General features: G+C 38.7%; 3 protein-coding genes across 3 annotated transcripts; 1 reads left to right on the top strand and 2 right to left on the bottom strand.

Annotated features, from left to right (window-relative positions):
* Positions 1-757: 757 nt before the first annotated feature.
* On the top strand, positions 758-2,076 carry LOC147273140 (uncharacterized). The gene is made up of 3 exons (XM_086256803.1): positions 758-1,117; positions 1,268-1,441; positions 1,750-2,076. Exons 1-3 carry the CDS (start codon positions 758-760, stop codon positions 2,074-2,076), a joined length of 861 nt encoding a protein of 286 aa, XP_086112929.1.
* Positions 2,077-5,858: 3,782 nt separating this feature from the next.
* LOC147273139 (uncharacterized) lies at positions 5,859-8,244 on the bottom strand. The gene is made up of 6 exons (XM_086256802.1): positions 7,954-8,244; positions 7,505-7,806; positions 7,111-7,235; positions 6,430-6,928; positions 6,196-6,345; positions 5,859-5,865 (listed from the first exon to the last, which is right to left on the bottom strand). Exons 1-6 carry the CDS (start codon positions 8,242-8,244, stop codon positions 5,859-5,861), a joined length of 1,374 nt encoding a protein of 457 aa, XP_086112928.1.
* Positions 8,245-10,921: 2,677 nt separating this feature from the next.
* CYP707A1 (cytochrome P450, family 707, subfamily A, polypeptide 1) lies at positions 10,922-13,871 on the bottom strand. The gene is made up of 7 exons (XM_086256064.1): positions 13,536-13,871; positions 13,135-13,453; positions 12,457-12,843; positions 12,191-12,353; positions 11,980-12,086; positions 11,588-11,706; positions 10,922-11,396 (listed from the first exon to the last, which is right to left on the bottom strand). The coding sequence occupies exons 1-7, from the start codon at positions 13,745-13,747 to the stop codon at positions 11,294-11,296; spliced, it is 1,410 nt and encodes a 469-aa protein (XP_086112190.1). The 5' UTR covers positions 13,748-13,871; the 3' UTR covers positions 10,922-11,293.
* Positions 13,872-24,008: the final 10,137 nt, after the last annotated feature.

The raw sequence follows: 24,008 nt of genomic DNA, 5'->3' as shown, positions 1-24,008 counted from the left end.
TTTGTTTAATTGATGTCTTAAGCATTGTTACATCAAAAAGAAAACACAAGTAGTGTTCAACATTCTGCTAATGAGGCACCACAGAGAAAACACACAAAAACTCCAAGTGTTCAACATTCAACAAATAACACAACACAAAGCAAACAAAAAGAAAATGCAGTTGTTTTATATTTTGATCATCCTAAGAATACAAAATGCAAGTTGTTAAGTTGGCTTGGGACAAATGAAGTTGTTGCAAATGGCGAAATTGCATCAAAGGATCCCACTGTATTGGTCCATCATGTGCCTCTTGGCCCTGAGTGCTGGAAAGTTTAGGTGAATGATGTGTTAGATGACAGTGTGGCTCTATATCGACCAACATGTGAGTTTTTTCTTCTTCATGAAGCATTAGGAACTACAATTGCGTGGCCGATAAAGTATATCAAAGTAGTTTAGTCTCACATTTTCGAGGTACATTCATTTTCCCTTAATTAAATTAATAGCTTTATGGAATGATAGAAAGTTTTATTCTTAATTATAATTGTTATTATGCACCTCTACCCTTCATGTTTATAAATATTATGACAACCCTTATAAGATGCAAAACCGAGGCTTATAAGATGGATACTCTTGCTACAAGAGTTTGATATTGAGATCAAAGACAAGCCCGGAAAGAAGAACTTGGTTGTGGATCACTTGTCAAGATTAGTACGTGGAAGGAGGTGATGATTCTCACATCCCTTTGTGTGAATCTTTTCCGGATGAGAGATTTTTTGTCATGACTACTAGAGAGGATTCTTTGCCTTGGTTTCTGCATTTTGTGAACTACCATGCTAGTGGAGGTAAGTTTGTGCCTAAGGAGTTTGACTACCAAGCCAAGAAGAGGTTTTTGAAGGAGGCAAAGCACTACATTTGGGATGATCCATTCTTATTCAAAATGTGCAAAGATCAAGTGATGAGAAGATGTGTGCACCAAGATAAAGTTCAAAGCATTCTCAAGCATTGTCATTTATATGTTTATGGAAGACACTTTGGAGGTAAGAAAACCGCAGTAAAGGAACTCACTAGTGGATTCTTTTGGCCTACCATATTAAAAGATGCATATGCTTTTGTTATTAGTTGTGATAGATGCCAAAAGGTTGACAACATTTCATTTAGGAATTAAATGCTTCTAACTAATGTCTTGGAAGTTGAATTGTTTGATTGTTGAGGCATTGACTTTATGGGACCATTCCCTAGTTCATATAGCAATGTATATATTCTTGTGTGTATTGATTATGTGTCAAAGTGGGTTGAGGCTGTAGCTTCCAAGACAAATGATTACAAGGTGATTATGAAGTTCTTCAAGGGGAACATCTTTTCAAGGTTTGGCACTCTTAGGGTTCTTATTAGTGATGGAAGATTACATTTCATCAACAAGCACTTTGAGGCCTTACTCAAGAAGTATGATGTGAAGCACAAAGTAAGCACTCTCTATCACCCACAAACTAATGGACAAGTTGAGATTTCAAATAGGGAAATCAAGCATATCTTAGAGAAGATGGTGAACACTTTAAGAAAATATTAAAGTTTATAATTGAATGATGCTTTGTGGGCATATAGAATGGCATTTAAGATACCCTTGGGAATGTCACCTTATAGGCTTGTGTATGGGAAGACATGTCATCTACTCGTGGAGCTTGTGGGCACTTAAGGAGTTGAATTTTAACTTTGTCAAGGCCGGTGATAAGAGGAAGCTAACTTGATCTTTGTGAGCTTGATGAGTTGAAGTGTGAGGCATATGAGAATGCCAAGTTATACAAGGAGAAAACCAAAGCATACCATGACAAGAAGCTTGTGAAGAAAAGTTTTGAGCCAAAGCAACTTATGCTTCTTTACAATTCAAGATTGAAGTTGTTTCCGGGCAAACTTAGATCAACATGGAGTGGTCCATTTCAAGTAGTTCAATTATTTCCCTATGGAGCCATTGAAATCAAGAACATGAAAAGTGGGGATGTGTTTAAAGTGAATGGTCACCGTTTGAAGCCGTACTTCTCGACTAGCTTCAATGAAGACGAGGAAGTCCTTTACTTTAAGGATGCTTCTTATACACCATAAAGAGCAATTTGGGAGGTCAACAAGGGGGAGTCTTTCTTGATCTTTACCTTGTTTAAGTTTCTTTATTTATGCTTTGTTGTTTATGTTTTTGTGTTTTGTGTGTATGTTTTGTTTTGTTAGCTATCTTTCACTCTATGCTTGGATATTTCATTGAGAGTTTTCAAAGCCACTTTTTAATATTGAGGACAATATTGAATTTAAGTTTGGGGGGAGAGTTTAGTTGTTTTTTTTTTTTTTTTTAGTCAAAATTTTCGATTTTTGTTAAGAATGATTGCGCATATTTAGGTCTTAAAAATTTCTCTTATGTTAATAATGAGTTATGAGACCTATGCTTGAATCCTTTTGCATAAGCATTGTCAATTTAATGCAATGAAATGAGAATAGCATAATAAGACTTCTGTGAACTAATTAAGTCATATATGTGAGTTTTGAGCCTAATGTAAGTGCATATATTATTCCTAGCACTTTGTTCTTCATGTGTGATCAATTTTGTGTATATTGTATCTCTAGAACTTGCTTAATATCTCTTAAAGCTTTTTGTCAAGTATGAATGCATCCTGAAAATAATTTAGGCATTAGGAATCCACCATGGATAAATGAGCATGATCCATAAATATATTAATATCAATTAGCTAGATTGTCTTTTTGTGTCTTTATGTTAGCCTTTCATTTTTTTCCACTACAAATGTCTTACCCTTTGCTAAAATACTAGCCTTACCTTTTCCTAGCTAACTAGTGAGCACTGTGAGATTGAGTTATGTTAAGGTGTTTGCAAAGAAATAACTTTGGGGATTGTGGGAAAGACAAGTGTCGGGGTGTTCTATGTATGCAAAGAAAACAAAGGAAATTAAAAAAAAAAAGGAAGAAGAGCAAAAGCAAAAACAAAAGAAGAAAAAAAAACCAAAAAGAAAGTTTCATTCAAGAAACAAAAAGTGTTTTTAGTTTAAGTTTGGGGAAACGGTTAGAGTGTTTGAGTTTTGGCAAGCATCTTAGAGTCCTCTTAAATCTCAACAAAACAATTGCTCATTAAGTTGCTTGGAATTTGTGATTACATTTCCTTTCATTTCTTTAACCTAAGCCTCATTACAACCTAATCAAAGTCATTTTGATCTAAGATATTTTGTGCATGACTAGTGGAGATGGGATTGAGTAGCAAGCATATGGAGGCATGTGCATAACATTGCTTTGAGTGTATACACTAACCTTTAAACACTTGTGTGAAAATAGAAAGTCTTCCAATGAGTGTTTGGTTATCCAAGTTTGAATTGCATATCTTCTGAATGCATTGAATTGACATATGGTTTATAGTGCACACACTCACTCAAGCATGTGTTTCATTCCTTGTTATTAGCACTAGAGGAAAATCTAAGAAATATTTTGTGCTTATGAAATTCATAGCCCTATCTTGTGTTTTTCTTTTTTTCTTTTTTATTGTATGTTTTGTTTGCTCGAGGACGAGCAATACCTAAGTTTGGGAGTATTTGATATGTTCATGAATTCAAATTATTTTATATTCCTATTACTTAGTTTTTGTGAGTTCATTTGAATAAAAACTTTAAATTTCATTTAGTTATGTGTTTTTGGCTTCTGAGCGATAAAACGAAAAATTGCACCCTTTATTCTCCTTAATACATTTTGACGTGAATCCAATTGGACATGGAAGCTAACACCTTGAAGTTTTCTTAAGTTAAATTTAATGAAAATTGAAGACTTCTATGGTGTCAATTTTGAATTTCAAAGTCAGCCCAGAACTGCACCCGAGGAAAAGTGTGTCAGCAACATTGTGTGGGGCATACTTTTTGGTCTAAGCTTGGATTGAGGCATACGATATATGGTTGGAAAGAAGACATCTAGGGCTTTCCATTGATATGAAAAATGCAAAATTCTAGGTTTGTTAAGGACTTCAAATTGTGCTCCAATGACAGCTCAGAAATTCTGTCACCAAAAGCCAAATGGTCAAAAAGGCATTTTTCCATTTTGGGTAAAAACTATCACATGTTTTCCTTCATCCTCTTGGTCCGGCCATTCTAAGAAAGGTCTTATCCCAAAATTTAAAGGCTCTAAATGAGGTAAATTGGGCATCTATCTATCTCTTCAACCCTCTGGAATGATCAATTTCAAAGGAGATATTTTTGAATTCACCTAACTTTATCACTTCATTTCTTTTCATCCTAGCCCTTCATCTCATCCTTAAAACTCAGTCGCAACTCTCAATTAGATACAAAAACTCTCTCTTGGCCGAAATCCCCTCCCATTCACTCCTTTTCATCTCATTTTTCTCTCAACACACAAATCCTAGCCTCCTCCCTTCACCAAACCATACCCTCTCGTCTCTCCTCTCCATCATGATCTCTATCATTTTATTTTCTCCATCTTTCCTCCATCATCTCTTCCTCTCCTAGATGCCAAACATCATCACAATACACCATTCATCCGCCATAGCCAAAAATCACCTCCATCACGTACCATAGAATAGTGGAGCTTGGAGCATGGGAATCAAAAAACCATCTTGAGCATCCTTGGAGGAGTGACACCACCTAGGAGGCTTGGTTTCACCATCTAGTATGTTTTCATTTCCTCTTACTTTCATCTATATTTCCTATTATGATTTTGTTTGTACTTTTAATGTAGGAAGCCCAATGTAAGAAGCCAAAGTCAGGCGTGTGTCTCCAATTGGCGTGCCAAATCTGTCATACTCCACCTTCAACTTCATGCCTAATGTTTTCTTGACAATCACACTGTGCAGCTTGGTAACACCCTTAGAAACTTTGTTGTCTCCATTAGAAGTAACAGTTGCCTTTGAACTAGAGGTAACCTTGGATTTCTTGACCTTAAGTGCAACCATTGCTTTCTTAATCTTTGATGCTGGGAAATTATTGACCACACATTTTGGTGTAGTCTTCAGTGTTGTTGTCCCCTTGGCCTTAGAAGTTGCAGATTTCTTTCTTGGGGTAGCCATCACAAATCCCTAACACTAATTTAACCATCATTCTCAAACACTTAGCAAATTAAGTAATCAAACATGGCAATCTATAAATATTAAAATGTGAGTCTACAATGCAATTAAAATAACCAATCATATTAATTAAAATGTTCAACATTACAAATCAATCTCACTTGAAAAACAAAACATCCTAATTTTTTTTTTCTTTGAAAGAGTTATCCAGATGCTCTCACAATTTTCTCTCTTATAAGTGTTCTCATCCTCGCCCATTATATCATCAAAATCTTCAATAGGTGGAATACCACTAATAAAGGCTTCACAATCCACAACTCATCTTCACTAGCACAATAAATACAATCTCTGTTTGAGACTGCAAGAACTATTGACCATCTACTGTCAGATGGGTCATCTACATAGAAAACTTGTATCACTTGGGAAGCTAAAGCAAACACGTCTCTCTTATGACCTATCCTACTAAGGTTAACCAAAAGAAACCCCAATTCATCATTTTTTATGCCCTTATTATTTTCTACCCAGTCACACTTGAACAATGGAACCCTAAACTCGTTATAGTCAAGTTCCTAAATTTCTTGGATAACCCAATAAAAACACATGTCCGTGTAGATAAGGTTCTTGTCATTTGCGCTCGCCACCTGCATCGTCTTTTCCACCAAGCTTACCGCACTGTTTTGGATAGCAAGCACATTATCACGCGCCTTTGTGTGATAATGGAAGCCCCCAATCTTGTAACCCTAGTATTTGATCACACTTATGGGTGGCCCTTAGGCCAGTAGCCTCAAAGAGGGTGTTATCTCCCTCACCTAATGATTTATCTCAGCTACCACCTACATCCATAAAGTTTAAATAATTAAAGCTATTACAAAAGTTTGTGCTTTTGTAACCAATAGATAAATTTCTGGTTGTGCTCTTCAAGAAGCCATTTTTCACTCTTTTTGTTGCTTGAATAAAATTCATACAACTGTACCTTATGTAATCTGCAAACTGAATTTTCAAAAATAAGGTATAAGCAGATGCAATTCATTCACCATCATGATAAATTAATATGTTAAAGTAAGAATTAGATAAACTTACTTGGCATAGGGATCAATTTCAGCGGAATTCTCTAAGACTAATAGGTGTACTTGCTCCCACTCATCGCGAGGCACGAAACGTACCTTACCCGGCCTCCAGAAATAGGTCTGCTCATGTTTGGAACTCCCAATGGCCGAGTAGGAATTCCAATTGCATTACAATGGGATAAATACTCACTGCAAAACTCCACAGCTTCCTCGCCAATATAACTTTCAGCTATACTTCCCTTCAGCCTAGTACGATTCCTTACATAACCGTTTAACACATTCATGCCTCTTTCAAATGGATCCATCCATCTATAATACACTGAACCTCACAAGCGAACCTCTCTAATAAGGTGCATGGTTAAGTGAACAATTATATCGAAGAACGAAGGTGGGAAAACCTTATCCAACAAACACAAATTCTTCACCAGTTCGGCTTTTTCTTTATCCAAACTCTCAACATCAACCACTTTATTGCAAAGAGCATTAAATAATAAGCACAACTTTGTTATCGCATACCTCACATGCTTGGGCAGCATCGAACGTATGGCGATTGGTAGCAATTGTTGCATCAAAGTGTGGCAATCATGGGACTTAAGACCAAAGATTTTCAACTCTTGCGTGGATACTAAGTTTCTAACATTCGAAGAGTAACCTTTTGTTACCTTCATACCAAACAAAGACGTGCAAAATGATCTTTTTTCATCCTTAGACATTGTATATGGGGCAGCAAGCAAGAATATTTTTTTAGTGCCAACTTGTGGTGCCAAATCAAGTCTGACTCTCTTTTCCACAAGGTCTAAACGGGCAGCCACTCCATCCTTTGTCTTACCTAGAATGTTTAGTAGAGTTCCAATAATACTCTTACATACGTTCTTCTCAATGTGCATAACATCAAGACAATGCCGAACATGTAAAGACTTCTAATATTCAAGATGAAAGAATATTTATCTTTTTTTTCAATATGGAGTAAGGCAAGTTGTTGCTTGCATGTTTTTTTTTCCCTAAAGTTACAATTCAGTCCAGCCACCTTTTCTAAGACCTCTTCTCCACTTAAAGGTATAGGAGCATCACGATCTTCCTTCTTGTTATTAAAGGCAACTGCTTGTTTCCTGTATGGGTGGTGTCGTGGTAAGAATCTACATGCACAGCCAAGGAGGAAGGATATAAGTGACTAAAATGACGAGCCAACAGCTATATCGGCTAGATTGGGACCATGTGGATTGATCCCATCAGCCGAAAGTGCAAGCCTAAGATTTCTAGGCTCACTTGCAAATTCTGGCCACTTATGGTCAACCAACTTCCAAGATAGACTATCGGTTGGATGACGCATCATGTTGTCACTCTATGATCAGCATGCTAAGTTAGGTTCTTTGGTGTCTCACAAGATTTAAACATTCGTTTAAACCTTGGAATAGGGGAGAAGTACCACATTACTTTTGCTAGCACCCTTTCCTTCTCAATTCCTTCCTTGTTTACCTTCCACCTAGAGCACTCACACTTGGGGCAGCTAGTATCATCTACATACTCATTCTCATACAATAAACAATCGTTTGGGCACGCATGTATCTTTTCATACTTCATCCCTAAAGCTGCCAGTGTCTTTTTTGACTCATACATTGATAATGGTAGCACATTACCCTTTGGAAGCATATCAGCAAAAGCAACCAATAAATCAGAGAACCCAATGTCACTCAACCCATGTCTCGCCTTCAAATTGAACAACTTAACCAAAGCTAATAACTTGTTGTACTTATCACACCTAGCATATAATGGTCTATCGCCCTCCTCAACAAAAGTCCTAAACCCATCCAGATCATTTTAGAAATTGTCAAACGCCCCTTCACACATATCTACAGTTTCACCTTCAAATAAACCATTTTCTGCATCAGTATTTGTGGTTCCACTTGCACAAGCAGATGGTTCACCGTGCCATATCCAATTTTTATACTTCTGATCGAAACCATTAAAGTAGAGATGCTCCCTTATCACCCTAACAGTATACTTTTTCAAGTTCATACATTTCTCATAAGGACAATGTATGTAATTAGGATTGGTAACATTCCGTAAGGCAAAACTCAAGATATTTTCGACTCCCACCTCATACTCCACACTCCTTCTATCAGCAACCACCCATGATTTATCCATTGATCTAACAGTTATCAACTTCATACAAGGAAACATAAATTTAAATTATAAGAGAAACCATGCAGCTCCTAAGAAATAAAACTTCAACTTATTAAACAGACTAACCCTATTGCCCCTATAGTGACACTCTTTACAAACAGGTTATCAAACATGCAAAGTAATTTGCAATTTCAAGCACAAATTCTCAAAATTACATCAACTAATCATAAATTGTCATCACCAATGCACACATACATTTCATTGTAAACATGTAATTTGCATCAAACTTATTTAAAAGGATACATATATCCACTCAATTATTCCCCTATCATTAAAACAGATTATGCATTCTCTACTTTCAGCTCTAATGTCATTCAAATAAGACAAAATCACTTCTTAATATAACACTACTTGGTTATATAATTATCTTGATATAATGAATAAACAAGCTACCAATTTCGAGCATCATATATTAAGAAGTGTATAGAGAGCCAAGCATATGTAAACAGATCTCAAGCATGCATAATTATTATAACCATATATAAAATATAGCAGATCTTAAGCAATGGAATTAGGCAGCTACGACTGCACTTTGTACCTTCTCCCTCTAAATCTCTGTAACATCATACACAGCTTCAATCAGTCAAAACCCTTAGAAATATTGTTCTATTTGTATTAACATGTAAAGTTAATTAATCCTTACACATAGTGATATCAAAATCAATCAAAAACTACCCAGATGAACGAATATTGCATTGAATAAACCCCTGAAAATTACAAATCTAAACTTTATGAATTTTCACATATATGAAGAAGAACCCAACTTAATTTGATAAAATCCCCCACATATATGAAGAAAAAGCCAGATGATTTTAGAAACAACCCAAATGAAAAAAAAAAAAAAAAAACTCAAATTAATAAAACATCAAACCCTAATCTTAGTAAATGGAGCAAAAGAGAAGGGAGAAAAAGATCCAGCTAGACGAAACGAAGCCCTAAGCTGCGTGCATATGAAGCCCTAACCATACCTTTTGGGAAAAATCTAGTGGGCGTCGAAACCATAAACTCCCGATGATCAATGATCTAGCTTTCACGTCATGTGCGCCCAGCCGAGATAGATCGAGCCAACGACAGGGATAACATCAAGCTTTGACGGCAGGGTTCGTCTTCTTCTGAGTGTGTCTGAAGTGAGAGTGAGTTACAGAGTTAGACTTGGGAAAGTCGGGTGTGTGACGTAGAGTTTAACCAAAAATTTTGTTGAGTTGGTGGGAAATTAACTTAGCGCTTTTTTTTTATAGGTCAACCTATGACATAAGCACATCCTTTAAATATCATTTTTTAACTCCTCTTAACCTACCATGTGTTACAATATATATCAAATACAAAATGTTGGTAATGTGTTATTTAGTTTATATATCGTCCGAAAAAAAAATGATGTAACAGTTTTTATAATATCAGTTTTTTTAAAAACTGATAACAGGCTAGTGATGTATATCAAGATTTTTGTAGTAGTGCATGAATGTGGATGTGCGCTAATTTAGCTTGGTTGAGGTTTAGAAGGAAATCCGATACATCTAATTTGACATAATCACTTAATGTGTTATTATTACATGGAAAGGCCGGTTATGATAAACCCCCTAACAACCCCAAATCTCATATCGATCATCATCAAACTTTAATTTGTAGTTAAGCTTGCCTTGTCTTTAAATTTTTGAAATTTGTATTTCTTTCTCAATCAAACCATAACAAACCAAAACACTACTCACTTGCACATATTACCATGCTAGCCGGGGGCTAGTTTGTACATGGTAGCTTGTTTTCTAGTTTTTAATAACCCTAAAATCAATTTAACTTGTGTTGAAGTCTCAATCCAATCCTTTGGGTACGACAACCTCATCACTTCCAATTTCATACTAAAACTTGACAACCTTGCACTTGAGATAAAACATCATAAGCAAATAACATTTCTCATGTAGCCTCGATCGTCTCCCCTCGCACAGCGCAATACAAGCTCTCCCACTCGTTTGTACTATCTGTAGGACCTCCTGTCCCATAGAGACACATGACAGCCCTTCAGAAGTCATATGCTCGCCTCCTAGGTCTCCAAAAGTTCCTAGAGTAACTCGCTTAACGCCCCATAGGTGATGGCTTCGGAGTGGTGGAGAACCTAACACCATGCACGAGGAGTCATAATGGCTCATAATAAATTCATCCAAACTCCGAATAACAATTTGTCAGTTGCGTTGGACTCATTTCGACCTCCTGAGTTTATCGGTATTTTTAGATTTATCAAATTCCAACCGAAAGACCTCAAAACTTTCAAATTACAAAATTACCCTTCTACTTGCGCAACCCGAAAAACCACTCTTCACCAAATGAACACCACACTCTTCCCATTTGACCCGTCACCCTTCATATTATTGTCACAGGAGCACCTCTAAAAGCGGCCCATCCAAGTCTTGGATTTTAATTTTTGGCTGACGTGTCTCTTTTGCAAGAATAGGGTGTAAACACGTACCAATGACATGCATCTCAACCAAACTGTTCACTCAATTTTATACAACTTATCCGATGATGCAGAATCAATTAGTCAATGTGCTATGAGTATATTTGATCCATCATTCTGTTTAAGCTAGTAGCTAGTGAATTATGGAGAAAATGCGTGGCTAAAACTTCAAATAATGCACAGCTTCACAAATAATACAAAATTTCATTCACTGAATCACCTTAATTAATTTCTGCCTTGCGGCTCTTTACAGTTATTAAGAAATGAAAAATTATTTAGTATAATCCTAGCTAGCTACTAAAATACATTTCTCTCATTCACTGAGGGATTTTTCTCCTCCTCATCATCTCTCGCCAAAAAAATAAAAAAAAAAATAAAACATGATATGGTTTTCATATCCTGTTTTGGTATGAAGACTCTTCTGTACACTTGGCTTTCAACTTTCTCTCTAATTAATTGGTATGAGACAGTACCAATTCTCATTCTCTCTCTTCTTTATCTCTCTCTGCATATATGATGTAGATCGAAATGAAGTGTCTGAAGTTGGGAGTTGATTTTTGGGTATTATGATGATGCCTTTTTAGGAGATAATCTGATGGGCAGACCGTTCTGGGGAAGAGCAAAAGGGCCATACTGAATGCCATTCTGTTCACCAACGATAGACCACCTGCATAATATCAACAAGTACACATGTCAGCAGATACTCCTTAACAACATTAACATTCTATTTTTAGAAACTGATGACCTCTGCAGCCTTTACTATGCTGCATGCAGCTAGCTGCCACTTTTCCCACCCTTCAAAACTCGGAAAGGTAATTATAATATCGAATGGATACTCGAGTCAAGTGAAGTACCCACCTGTACTTTGTTGTTAGATGGTGTAAAAGGACCAAAATCTCCAACTTGGCTAATTCATTCCCAGGACATGAGTGGGTCCCGTTGCCAAATGGCATGTACGTATTGGGTTTTGGAGCTACCTGTCAACGCGTTAAAACAGCATGATTAATATACTTGGTATCGACCATCCAATTCGAATGAACGTATAAATCAACCAGGAAAGCTACACTTATTATATTTTTATACCACAATTTCATATTATCTTACATGATATTTATATATTGGACATTAAAAATTAAAAAATAAAACTAAAAAAAAAAACATATTTTTTCAGTAAAATAATGACATATCAAATAGAATACAAATATTAAAAAAAAATAGAATAACTAGGATTATTGTAAATCAATATTCACCTCAAATCTAGAGGGATCAAACTTCTCAGGGTCGGGAAAGATGTCTGGGCTGTGGTGAATGTTTCTGAATAGTGGTAAAACTTTCCACCCTTTCGGTATTAGATAACCTGAAAAATAATTTTGAACAGATTTTAATTAGTAAAACTGTTAACTCAAGTCAAATACGATGAGCATGTTTTCTTCAAAAAAAAAAGAAATATCCAGAACTTACCTTCATATTCAACATCTTCTACAGCCTCCCTGAAAGTAAAAGATAAAATGGAAGCAACTCTAAGTGTCTCCTGAATAACCCTTGAAGTCATTGGCATCTTCTTGGTATCTGCCCAAGTGAGAGCCTTCTCTTCTTTTATCCTCAATATGGCTTCTTGCTCTTCCTGTATATATATATGACAACAATAATTAAGTTCAATCTTGTTAATTAATAGATAGGAGGAGTGAGAATGAATTGGATTGGATTGAAGTGAAGTGAATTCTTACAGTGACGGCTTGAAGAACAGTTGGGTTGTTGGCGAGGTACTTGAGAATCCAAGTCAAAACGCTGGCAGTTGTGTCGCGGGCGGCGAAGATGACACCGATAACGTTGTCGGCAATTTGGTCGTCGGTGAGTCCTTGGTTGTCGCCCATGAAAGATCCGAGGAGGTCGTTGTTGATGTGGTTGGTTTGCCTTCGGATTGAGAGAATTTTGGCCAAGATCTGAGCCAGCTCCTTTCTGGCTTTCATGGATTTGTGGAAGAGGGTACCCGGAAGATTAATGGGCATTGAATTGTACCCCTTCTCAAGAATGTAGTAGCACCGCTTCAGATCCTCTCTGTACAGTATTTCATCCTTTCCCAATATCGAAAGCAGTGCAACATTGAATGTAAACTGCAACAACAATTGGCCCGATTATCAACCATATATACAAAATTCCCAATAGCCCAATTCCCCAATAGCTCTGTTTTTGCTCTGTTTCTGTTTTGTTTTTTTATGTACAAGTTGTTGAAAGAAAATTTTTTAGAACAAAAATACAGGTAATTTGATATCTCAATTTAATAATATAATGACGTTACATGACAATTTCTCCATCTTTAACTCATATCCATGTCATAAATAAGTTTTTCTCCTATTTTGTACTGTGAATCGAAAAGTGAGTTCGAGAGAGAGAGAGAGGCTCACAATTTTCATTTCTTGGAAGGTGTTGATATAGCGGTCCTCCCAAGAGTGGAGAGTGTCCTTGACAATGGATTCAATGTCGGGAACAATGTTTCTGATGGCTTCGGGCATGAAGGCGCGGAGGACGAGCTTCCTCAATTTGGCATGGTAGTCTCCTTGGTGGAAGAAGATGGCTTGTTTGCCCAACATCCTCTCTTTGCTTGCAGGAAAAGTGGGCTTGAACAGATGAGCTCTTGTCACAAGCACGAATTTTGCGGCTTCGGGGTTCGAAATCATCACGCAAGGACAACCCAAGATGTGGGTCTTGAAGATAGACCCAAACCTGTATCAAAATCATTGAACCCCATCAATTGAGTAAGCAAATTAAGCAGGGGGAATTATATATCAACTAGTCAAATACCTACCTTTTTATTTTTGAGGCAAAGAAGACATTTGGGTTTTTAGAGTAGAGTTGGAAGGTCTCTCCGATGTATGGCCAACCCAATGAACCCGGTGGGAGTGGGATTTTGCTGCGATTGGAAGTGAAGAGTTTGGTGATGAAGGAAAGGATGGGAAAGAGGAAGAAAAACACAAAAGCAAATATGCAAAACATGGAGGCAACGTTGAATATTTCCATGTGTAATAATATTGATTGTGTTGTTTGGTAAATGGATAGTACTTGTGTGAGTACAAGTAGTAACCAATAAACCAGTAAATAAGCAGCTGCAGAAAGATGGAAGCTAATTCATATGAAAGGGTGGAAGGAAGTGAATAAGTTGTGTGTGAAGAAAACAAATGAAGTAGGAGTATTATTTATAGGCAGCTCTTTGGTTTGGGAAAGGAAGAGAGCAAGAAAGAGGAGAGGAGGGGCTTTCAATTACAGCTCAAAACCCACACACGGAATCTCCCTCCAGCTCATTCATTCATGTCTAATGTCTTGGAGAGAGAGAGAGAGAGAGAGAGAGAGAGAGAGCACGTGTAGAAGCAATGCATAAAGAACGTGTACTGTACGGGGCTCCTGGAGGAGTTTGACCGTACGAGAGTGTGACTGGCATAGAGTTAGCGATCAAGAACCAATGTGCGCTTTTATTAACAAAGAAAGAAAGAAGCCAAAGCTAGGATAGCTGCAAAAACGCCTCTTGCCTCTTGAGCAAGACAAAAGGGGACCTTAAATTAATCATCCTCTATTCTATCCGTACTCTTTCCCAAGAATAAAATACTATTACATTTGCATTAATACATGCACTTACTCTACTCTTATTACTTTAAATTAATTCTTGAACACAAATTAAATCCATAAATAATTGATTTAGTGCATAAAAAACTGGTTTGAAACAAAAAGATCTGTAAAGGAAATATAAAAAGTTGATGAATTTTTTAATTTGTATAACATTAATATAACATTTAAGAAAATTGTTCAGTTTCTCTAACATTAATATAACATTTAAGAAAATTGGCATAATAAGTGCATTTAAGAAAATTGGTATAATAAGTGCATGATATTTTTTTAGGTCCATTGACTTTAGGTACCAAATTGTAATGTTTTTTCATTTTAACTACCAAAATATTTATGTCATTTCACTTTAGGTACTAAATTTCAGTTTATGTACCAATTTTAAAAAACATGGTTATATCGAGTTGTGACTGTCTAACAGTCATAACTTTTTTATTGATTTGTTGTTTTTTCAATATTTGCAAGGCTTAAACTTTAATGTTTAGTCTTTGGATTATAGGACTTCATCCCCCAAACCTAAATTAAAAGTATGAAACCCTTAAAAATTTTGATTTTCTATAAATTTTAAACAGTTACAACTGTGACTGTTCGACAATTACAACTGTAACTGTTCGACAGTCACAACTGTATAATAAATTGATTTGTGACCTAATCCAAAATGTCTTACTCTAGATTAGTACCTAAACTAAAAAAAATTAGTGTCTTACTGCTTTACTGAAAAACTATTAATATTTAGCATTTAATCCTAATTTTTTATATTTTTTTCATACTATTAGTTAAAATAAAATGAACTTTTATAATAATTTTTTAAATAAGACAATCTATCGTTAAGCTAATCATGAGGCATTGAGCCAAACTTCAATGAGTAAATTAAGTCGAGTACTAGTATTGGATTTTGATTCCCTATTTTTCTTGTTTTGGTTTGTTTAAATCATAACTATGTAATTTAAATACAACAGTTTATATTATTCCACTTACATATAAAAAGTGTAGTAAATAATTAATAACCCCCAATTAGTAGTAGAGTTATTCAAAACCCGGGGTTTAATCTTAGTTGCCGCCCCCTAAATCTCTGATCAATATGAAAACATGGTCCATGCGCTGCTCACTAGCCCATGCGTTACTTCTCCATCCTGGCCCACATGCTACATAGCCTACATTGCAGTAAAAATTAACTAAAGAAAATAAAGCAGCTATGGAGAATCGAACACAAGACAAGTGGAATAAACATACAACTCCCAACCAACCCAACTACACAACAAGTTGTAAAAATAAAGGATTAGTTTAATTTATAGAGTTTAACAAATATTAAATAATTACAATAAAAAAAGTCTATATACTATCATATATTTATAATAGAGATTGTACACAATTACTAAACAATAACATGCAATTAAATCTCATAAGCCCAATAAAACCTAAAACTAAAATTCAGAACAAAAAACAAAGAAACAAAACGAAAAGGCCGAACATACAAGATACAAGCTTGTTACAAAACAATTACGATTTTTAAAATTTCAACATTTTCATTTTCCCAAATTTCAAATTCACACATATCATAATCAATAATAATGAAATTGGATTGATCACAATGAAACTGAATCAATCACATTGAAACTGAATCTTACACTGAAACGGAATCGATCACACTGAGATTGAATCAAGCACACTGAAACTGAATCGACCACACTGACATTGAATTGATCACACTGAAACGGAATCGATCACATTGAGATTGAATCGATCACATTGAGATTGAATCAATCACACTGAAACTGAATCGATCATACTGAGACTGAATCGATCACACTGAAACTGAATCGATCACACTGAAACTGAATCTCACACTGAAACGAAATCGATTACACTGAAACTGAATCGATCACACCACTATATTACATGCCTTTATATGTGAAAAAAATTATAATAATTTGCACACAATTAAAGGTGACTCAAACCCAAGTCAAGCACGAGCAAAAAATAGTTACACTAATTTTCAATAAAAAATTAATTACACTAATTTGCAATAAAAAATAGTTACATTAAATTTGCAATAAAAAATTAATTAAACTAAATTTGAAACAAAAAAATTACACTAAATTAGCAATAAAAAAATAATCACACAATTTTTAAAATTAAAATAGAAATAAGAAAGATTTCTTATCTTTTAAAATGTGTATAAATATCATTAAATACCTATCTTGGCACATCAAAGTCTTCGGTCCAGGTGGTAAGGAGTTTAGGTAATCTCTTGAAACCTTTGTGTCTTGGGTTCGAATCCCCTTTGAAGCCAAATGTTTACTTTTTACTGAATTAAAATAGTGGGTGGGTGGGTCTTGGTGCGAGTATGTTAAGGTCAATTTGGTATTATGTTGTAGGTGTTAAAAAGGGAATTGTAAGTATTAGGGGATTTTAAAAGAGTTTTTAAATTAGTGGGGGTTTAAACAAATTTTGTATATAGTTAGGGGCAGGGACGGATCCACATACAAAGGTGGGGGGTCGTCTGACCCCCCAGTAGCCAGCTGAGAAGCCCATAACATGCCATCTCTTTGGACGGCGACCCCCCGAGTGTTTGGACGGCGACCCTCACGGCCTCACTTTTCTCAAGCTAAGAGAAGCCGCCCCAATCGAACTGGTTCAAAACAGTTTCAATAGCTAGCCTTCTTCCTTCTTAGAGTGAGAGCTGGTGAGTGGCGATGATTTGGATGCTTGATGAGTAGTGAGAGAGAGTGAGAGCTGAGAGTTGAAACAGAGCGAGAGAACATAAAACAAGAGTGAGAGGCTAGTGATGGTGATGATTGCCTGAATCTTGCTGACTTAAGGCTACGTGGGTAGGCCTAGTTGAAAAGGAAAACAAATGGGAATTGGGATGGGCTAATACAGCAGCCCATTTTAACTAAAACCATATATGTGTTGTGGCCTATTACTCGTACGGTTGTGGGGTTGTGGGTATAGACTAAAATCCTTTTTTTTTAGATTTAAGATTCAAAAATATAACTAATGATTGTTATATTTAATTAATATATTTAAATATTTGATTGAATTAAACTTCCCAAAACCCACACCACACAAACCCAACCCACTAATCCAGCCCTCACCACCAGAGCCGGCCACATGTTTGGTCCCTAAAAGATTTTGCCGCCGCTTCGCGGCGCTAAACTTGATCTGATGATGACCCCCCAAGTTTGGGATCCTGGATCCGTCCCTGGTTAGGGGGTTTAAAATTAGGCACTATAAAAAGTATTACGTATCATTTTATATTTTGCTATTTGCTCTTAAATAACTACATCGTAAAAACTAAAAATTTAAAATAAAAATTTAAAAAATAGAAAAAATAAATAAAAAATAAATAGAGCCGTAGTATGTCATGTAAAGCGCACAACAAAAGGAAGATTGGTTGACCTTATTTTATCTTATCTTCCGGGGGCTCTTAAATGCTGCGTACGAAGTTGAGCTCTGATCTCTTTACTGTTTATGATATCACTTGAGAGAAACAACGATCTCTATTACTTGAGTATGGCCCGTATGGGAATGGTCAGTTTTAGTTGCACCTAAATTAGACATGTGACACTGCCAATTAAAGCTTTAGACGATAAGGGTGACCAGATGTCAACTGCATCCATAAAAATGTCCTTAAATATATATGGGGAAAGAGAGAGGAATTCAAGAAAGTCAAAGTGAAATGCAATTTTGCTCATTTATGTGCATCATCCTTAGGACCACAAAGTTGCACCAAGAAACAGAAAGAGAAATGGGAGTGAAGTTTGAAAGTTATATAATTAAGGCTGGCTGCTATTTTTCCTGCATGTATATATGTCACATATCCACGTGTCACAGGCAAAGTAATTAAGGCCACAATATTAGATATATAGTGTTAAATAGTCTATTTATATATACCCATGAGAAACATATGTGTTTTACCTTGCTTGCTTAATTTGATACTCCATGCATCTCTAATGTTTCGAGTTATACTTTTCTTAGCGCTTCCATAATGGTTGGCAGTGTTAACTCAGTTAACTATATATAGTATTATTTAGAGTAAATCCAACAAAAATGCTTGATTAAGTAATAATGAAGCCAAAATAATTTCTTAGCTATATTTTATACAATTTTTAATGTGCAAAAAGTACACATATTTTAAGAAAAATTATATAGTACGGATGCAATATTTTTTAGTCATTCCTTCAACTCGGGATAAATATTTTTCAGTGTTTTCCTGAAGGGTGTGATATTAATCATGTGTTTGACGAGAAAAAAAAAAAAAAAAAACGGAAGTATTGCCACTATCACTAATATAGATCCACAATATAATAATTTTCGTACTTGTAAACCAGTCAGAATAACTACAAGATTGTGAAAGCATAATAATTAATAAATTTTAACATTACAAAAATACTCATAAGATGTAAAAAATCCAAAATACAATATTAACTCTAACTAAGAAGTCCTTGTCAAACATTAAGCATATAATAGTCTCCAACATAAACTCTAATTAACTTTAACTTTCTTCCATATGTCCATTCTCTTGGCTCTCCCGTTCAGAATGTAAGATAAACAATTGACCATGCTAAACTAAGTGGCATATAATCATATATTTCAATCACAGCGTATTATCGAATATTAATGATTTGAATCATAATGAATATGAATGTCATACTAGCTTTATTACTCATATTTTCGTTAAGCCTTACTCCATGAAACATAGATACGCATGCCTCATACCATGCTTATACCACTTGGCTCCCAGTGTCACGTTATTTAGACTACCACCCTGGCCTATTCACTTTTATTAGTCATCCATGTTGATGCAAGTTTCCGTAAGATAGATGCAACAACTTAAAAATGGTGACTTGGTTGATCCGAAGCCTTGCTGGATGATGACATGAGATCTTCCTGTAAGAGAAACAAGATCAAAGGAGATGGACCGGTGTGGTACCAGCCAAACACGCTCCGATGACGAAGTCAGTGACGTGTGTTTGATGGTGTTTGAAAATAGATGAGGAAGGACCAGGGATGAACTTGGGAGAATGAAAGAACAAGGTAAATGTTATGGGTTTATTCTCAGCAAGTTGGGTATGCTCTTGGGGTGAGTGAAGGTTTTGTGTAGGTATTTATCTGGTGAAGGATTGATAGCTGGATCCTTGATTTTGTGCATATAAGTTGGTATATATAGGCAAAGGAAATTGTGATGAGTAAGTTACCTGCATGTGGTTGGCTAGTTGAGAAAGATCCACGCGTTCGGTCGTGAACAGTGACATGCACAGCTACCCAAAGGATGGGTGACCATGTACCCTGAGATGTTCGAGAACGGGGTTCGGCTCCCCCTGCACCCCTTCCTGCAGGACTGGCTGGCCATGATCGGCGCAGCGCCGCACCAGCTTAATCCTAATGTATACAGGATCATCCTGTCTATGCACATTTTGTGGCACAAGGTGCACAAGTGTGTGCCATACAAGGACATTCTGTTATGCTCCTATACGCTGAGGTCAAAGCAGAAGACTGAGCTCGGCTTCTACAACCTCCAGGCCTATTCGGGGCCGTTGTTCACTGGGAATCCCTCTTCCCAGAAGACTTGGAAGAGAAGATACTTCTTCGTTTCTGGGGATTGGGAATTCGCCGATCCGAACAGTCCTCCTCCAGCCCGGGTCCCCAGAGCCTTTAGGATTCCAGGTGGGCATTGGATACCTGGAAGAGCCGATCCGAGAGAGACTTGTGTAGATATACATGTTTATTATTTTATTTTTTTAAGCTAACTCCTTCTGTTTCATTTTTGCAGTTAGCTGGGGCAAGTACAAGCTTCGGGACGAGCTTAGGGATCAGATCGCCGCCATAAGGGACTTGCCACCGAAGTATCTGTCCACGAAGTTCCTGCTCGGGGAGACCCAGATCAGGTCAAGTGGGATTTCTTGGTTTGTACCCAGGTGGAACCCGAGGTCCAAGAAAGGAATGGACCTTGCCGATCTGGAAGCCCGGCTAAGGAGGAGGGCGGAGAGGAGCGCCCAGAGGAAGGCTGCAGGTCGGGCCCCCGCCGAACCGATCCCAGTGCCCGTCGCCGCGGCAGCCCAACCTGGGCCCTCTGTGTCGAGGTCGGCTCGGCACGGAGAGAAGAGGAAGGGCCCCGCGACCGAGGCCCGGCCGGAGAAAAGGACCCGGGCTGAGCCCAGTGGTGCCGATGCCGAAGTGTCTAGCTCGGTCTCCATGAAGACAGTGGAGGTGGATCCCTCCATCGAGCCGTTCGTCAGGGGCTTTAAGCGCGTGGTGACGCCGAAGATAGTGGAGGGACTCTGGGCCGGTCAGGAGACGCCGAGCTTCAGCAGCAAGGCCCTGAACGCCTCCCGCCAAGCCATGGTGGTAAGTATGTTTGACTTCGGTTTTTATGCTTTTTTCGTTCGGCTCGGACTAACAATTTCTCTTCGTTTTGCAGCTCGCCCTCAGGCAATTTGAAGCAGCCCAGGCCACCGTCGATGCCGAGGCGAAGATGAAGAGGCTTTGGGAGAGGAACGGCGAGCTGAGGGAAAAGCTGGCCGAGGCCGAACAGCTGGTCAGGGCGGAACGTGATCGGTCCACCGGTCTGCGGACCAAATTGGCCGAGCGGGAGGTGGAGGTGGCTTGGCTCGGGAAGGAGCTTCTGGAGTCTGAGCAGAAAGTGGCCAGCCTTGGCCAGTTCGTCAACGAGCTCCAGCGGGATGTCGAGGCTGCCGAGCGGAAAGCCATTGAGTCTCGGGGTCAAGCTGGGCTGCCGAGCGTCCATGCACTTGCTGATGCCCAATTTGAGGGGTATCAGGAGCTTCTGGGGGAGATCCGGTCGAAGAGGTCGGATTGGGATGTGTCATTTCTCGGCGAGTCAGACGGCGAGGAGGACACCCAGGAAAGCCAGCAGGAAGAGATTCCTCCTCCCGATTGCTAAGCTCCCGCCGAGGTGGTCGTGTCTGTGGCAGAGCCGACTCAGGAAGATCCTCCGTTGCCTGAATGCGAGCCGACCCCGATTCCCCCAGTCCCCGAATCCGATCCCAACGCTGAGATGCAGATCGGCGGGGTCAAGGTGGTGCAGCTCGGGGAGGAGACGCCCGAGGAGTCCCCCGAGGAGTCCACTGAGCCGATCCTGGAGGGGCCTGCCGAGCGATCTGCATGAAACTAATGTTTTTGCCGATTTTGTTATGTTTTTGTGTTGTTTTTTTTTATTTATTCTTGAGCCGATTTGTGGCTCGGGTTTGGTTGATTTTGGAACAATTTGTTTTTGGATTGTCATGTTGTTAATTTATTCAGTATTTTCTTTATGAAACAAGTTGTTGTCAGTTCAGCTCGAGGATGAAACTAAAGACATAACAAGTAACACATGAATAAGAAAATGATAAAAGTAACAATCATGATAAAAACAATGGAATAAAATGTAGTGATAAATTGCAACTTTTTTCAGATCAGCCTGATAAGCATGATAAAAATAAGCAGAAATTAGAAACCCCTAATGATCCCAGATGGGCTCGACATACCCATTGAAATATTAGGAATTTTGTTTTTGAGAAAAATATCCAAACTTACTTTCAGATTGGCTCGGCATGCGCGATGAAAGTTTAAGTTTGAGGGTATATTTTTCTTTTAGAAATATCATGTTGAACATTAGGACTGTAGGAAGTCACTTCGGCTCAGACAGAGATTTTTATAGACCTGATAAGTCTGTACCATGCCGAGCATCGGGCCGAAAATGGCGCGCCAGCTCGGCACAGGGGTTTATAGACCTGATAAGTCTGTAATATGCCGAGTATCGGGCCGAAAGTGGCACGCCAGCTCGACACATGAGTTTATAGACCTGATGAGTCTGTAATATGCCAAGCATCGGGCCGAAAGTGGCGCTTCAGCTCGGCACATGAGTTTATTGTTTTTTTGAAGGAAACACTTAGATCTTTCCTCTTTGTTGGAAGTGTATAGGAGTAGAGTCCCCAGTGTTTGCTTCGAAAAATGAGAAGAAGATGAGTCAAAAATGTGTTCATCCTTTCATTGATTGGAACAAATGTTAGGTCGGACAGTCCCCGATCCTAACTACATTTTACTGATAATAAGTCTTCAAGTGTTCAGCGTTCCAGCTATGCTGGAGAGGCTTCCCAGCCAGAGTGGCCAAGTTGTAAGTGCCAGGCTTGACTATGCCTATGATTCTGTACGGTCCGGTCCAATTCGGATCAAACGAGCTCTCCTTGATGGCGAGAGGGTTCTTCTTCATGACGAGACTGCCCAATCCGAAGCTTCTGGGTTTGACCCTTTGGTTGTAGTATTTGGCTACCCTCTGTTGGTAGGCTGCTCAGCAGAGATTGGCGTCGGTTCGCCTCTCTTCGATCATGTCCAGGCCGAGCCGAAGTTCGGTGTCATTAGTCTCCAGGTTGTATGTGCCGGTCCGGAATGAAGGAGTCCCTATTTCGACCGGAACAACAGCATCGGTTCCGAACGCCAATGCATAAGGTGTTTCCTTCGTGGAGTTGCGATAGGAAGTTCGGTAGGACCATAATACCTCTGGCAAGAGTTCAGGCCAATTCCCTTTAGCATTATCAAGCTTGGACTTCAAGGTCTTCTTGATGATCTTGTTGATGGCCTCGACCTGTCCGTTTGATTGTGGATGGTAAGGGGCGGTAAAGCGCAAGTTGATGTTCAGACGTGAACAAAAACTTATGAACTTCTTACAGTCGAACTGCTTGCCATTATCCGCGATAATAGTGTGCAGCATGCCGAACCGGCATATGATGTTCTTCCAGACGAAGGTTTCCATCCATTCGGCTGTAGTGGTGGCTAAGGGTTCAGCTTCGGCCCATTTTGTGAAGTAGTCGACTGCTACTACGGCCATTGTGACTTGCCCTTTCGCCTTCGGCATAGGGCCGATCAGGTCGAGTCCCCACTGCGCGAATGGCCAGGGACTGGATATAGAGGTCAGCAATTGAGGAGGCTGATGGGAGACCGCGGCAAACTGCTGGAATTTGACACAAGCGCGAGAGAGATGATCTGCGTCCTTGTTCAATGTAGGCCAGAAGTAACCCTGTCTGATCGTCTTGTAGGTGAAAGCTCTTCCTCCATAATGGTTTCCGCATATCCCCTCATGGATTTCTCTCAGCATGTCCTGACCTTCTTGGGGGGTGACACACCGCAAGTAGGGTAGGGAGAAGCTCCTCTTGTATAGCCGACCATCGATCATGCTGAACCTAGCTGATCTCGTCTTGATGAGACGTGCCTTGTCCCTCTTCGGGGGGAGGATCCCGGAGACCAAGTAGTTGATGATCGGCGTCATCCAGTTCGGCTCGGCCTCGGTCTGCATGATGGCAACTCCTTCCTCGGCAGTGCTAGGCCTATCCAGGATTTCAACTAGGACGTGCCTAGCAGATCCGGTATCTGTGGCCGAGGCCAGGCGTGCCAAGGCATCAGCTCTGCAGTTCTCTGCCCTTGGGATTTGGGACAGTTTGTACTCTTGGAAGCTCCAGAGCAGCAAACGAGTCTTCTCGAGGTAGGCAGTCATGCTAGGTTCTCGAGTCTCATATTCTCCCAGTATCTGATTGACGATGAGTTGGGAGTCGCTGAAGATGTTCAGTCTGGCCGCGCCGAGCTCTTTTGCCAATCTGAGTCCGGCAATGAGTGCCTCATACTCTGCTTCATTGTTAGATGCTTGAAATCTGAAGCGAAGAGCATA

The sequence above is a fragment of the Dryas octopetala genome, chromosome 9 (genome assembly GCF_963921425.1).
Source record: "Dryas octopetala chromosome 9, drDryOcto1.1, whole genome shotgun sequence".
Classification (NCBI taxonomy): Eukaryota; Viridiplantae; Streptophyta; class Magnoliopsida; order Rosales; family Rosaceae; genus Dryas; species Dryas octopetala.
The sequence above is the reverse complement of the archived record's forward strand: the minus strand, read 5'-3'. Positions and strand labels throughout refer to the sequence as shown.

Excerpts from the sequence above, each read along its gene's own strand:
- LOC147273140 (XM_086256803.1), top strand. The coding sequence starts at position 758 with ATGACTACTAGAGAGGATTCTTTGCCTTGGTTTCTGCATTTTGTGAAC. Across the intron at positions 1,118-1,267 it reads GTTGTGATAGATGCCAAAAG|TGGGTTGAGGCTGTAGCTTC; the intron begins GTTGACAACATT and ends TATGTGTCAAAG. Across the intron at positions 1,442-1,749 it reads AGTATGATGTGAAGCACAAA|TGTGAGGCATATGAGAATGC; the intron begins GTAAGCACTCTC and ends GATGAGTTGAAG.
- LOC147273139 (XM_086256802.1), bottom strand. The coding sequence starts at position 8,244 with ATGGATAAATCATGGGTGGTTGCTGATAGAAGGAGTGTGGAGTATGAG. Across the intron at positions 7,236-7,504 it reads TACTTCTCCCCTATTCCAAG|ATTCTTACCACGACACCACC; the intron begins GTTTAAACGAAT and ends CTGTGCATGTAG. Across the intron at positions 6,346-6,429 it reads CTTATTAGAGAGGTTCGCTT|GCTGAAGGGAAGTATAGCTG; the intron begins GTGAGGTTCAGT and ends GAATCGTACTAG.
- CYP707A1 (XM_086256064.1), bottom strand. The coding sequence starts at position 13,747 with ATGGAAATATTCAACGTTGCCTCCATGTTTTGCATATTTGCTTTTGTG. Across the intron at positions 12,844-13,134 it reads CCTTCCAAGAAATGAAAATT|TTTACATTCAATGTTGCACT; the intron begins GTGAGCCTCTCT and ends TTGTTGTTGCAG. Across the intron at positions 12,354-12,456 it reads CTGTTCTTCAAGCCGTCACT|GAAGAGCAAGAAGCCATATT; the intron begins GTAAGAATTCAC and ends ATATATATACAG.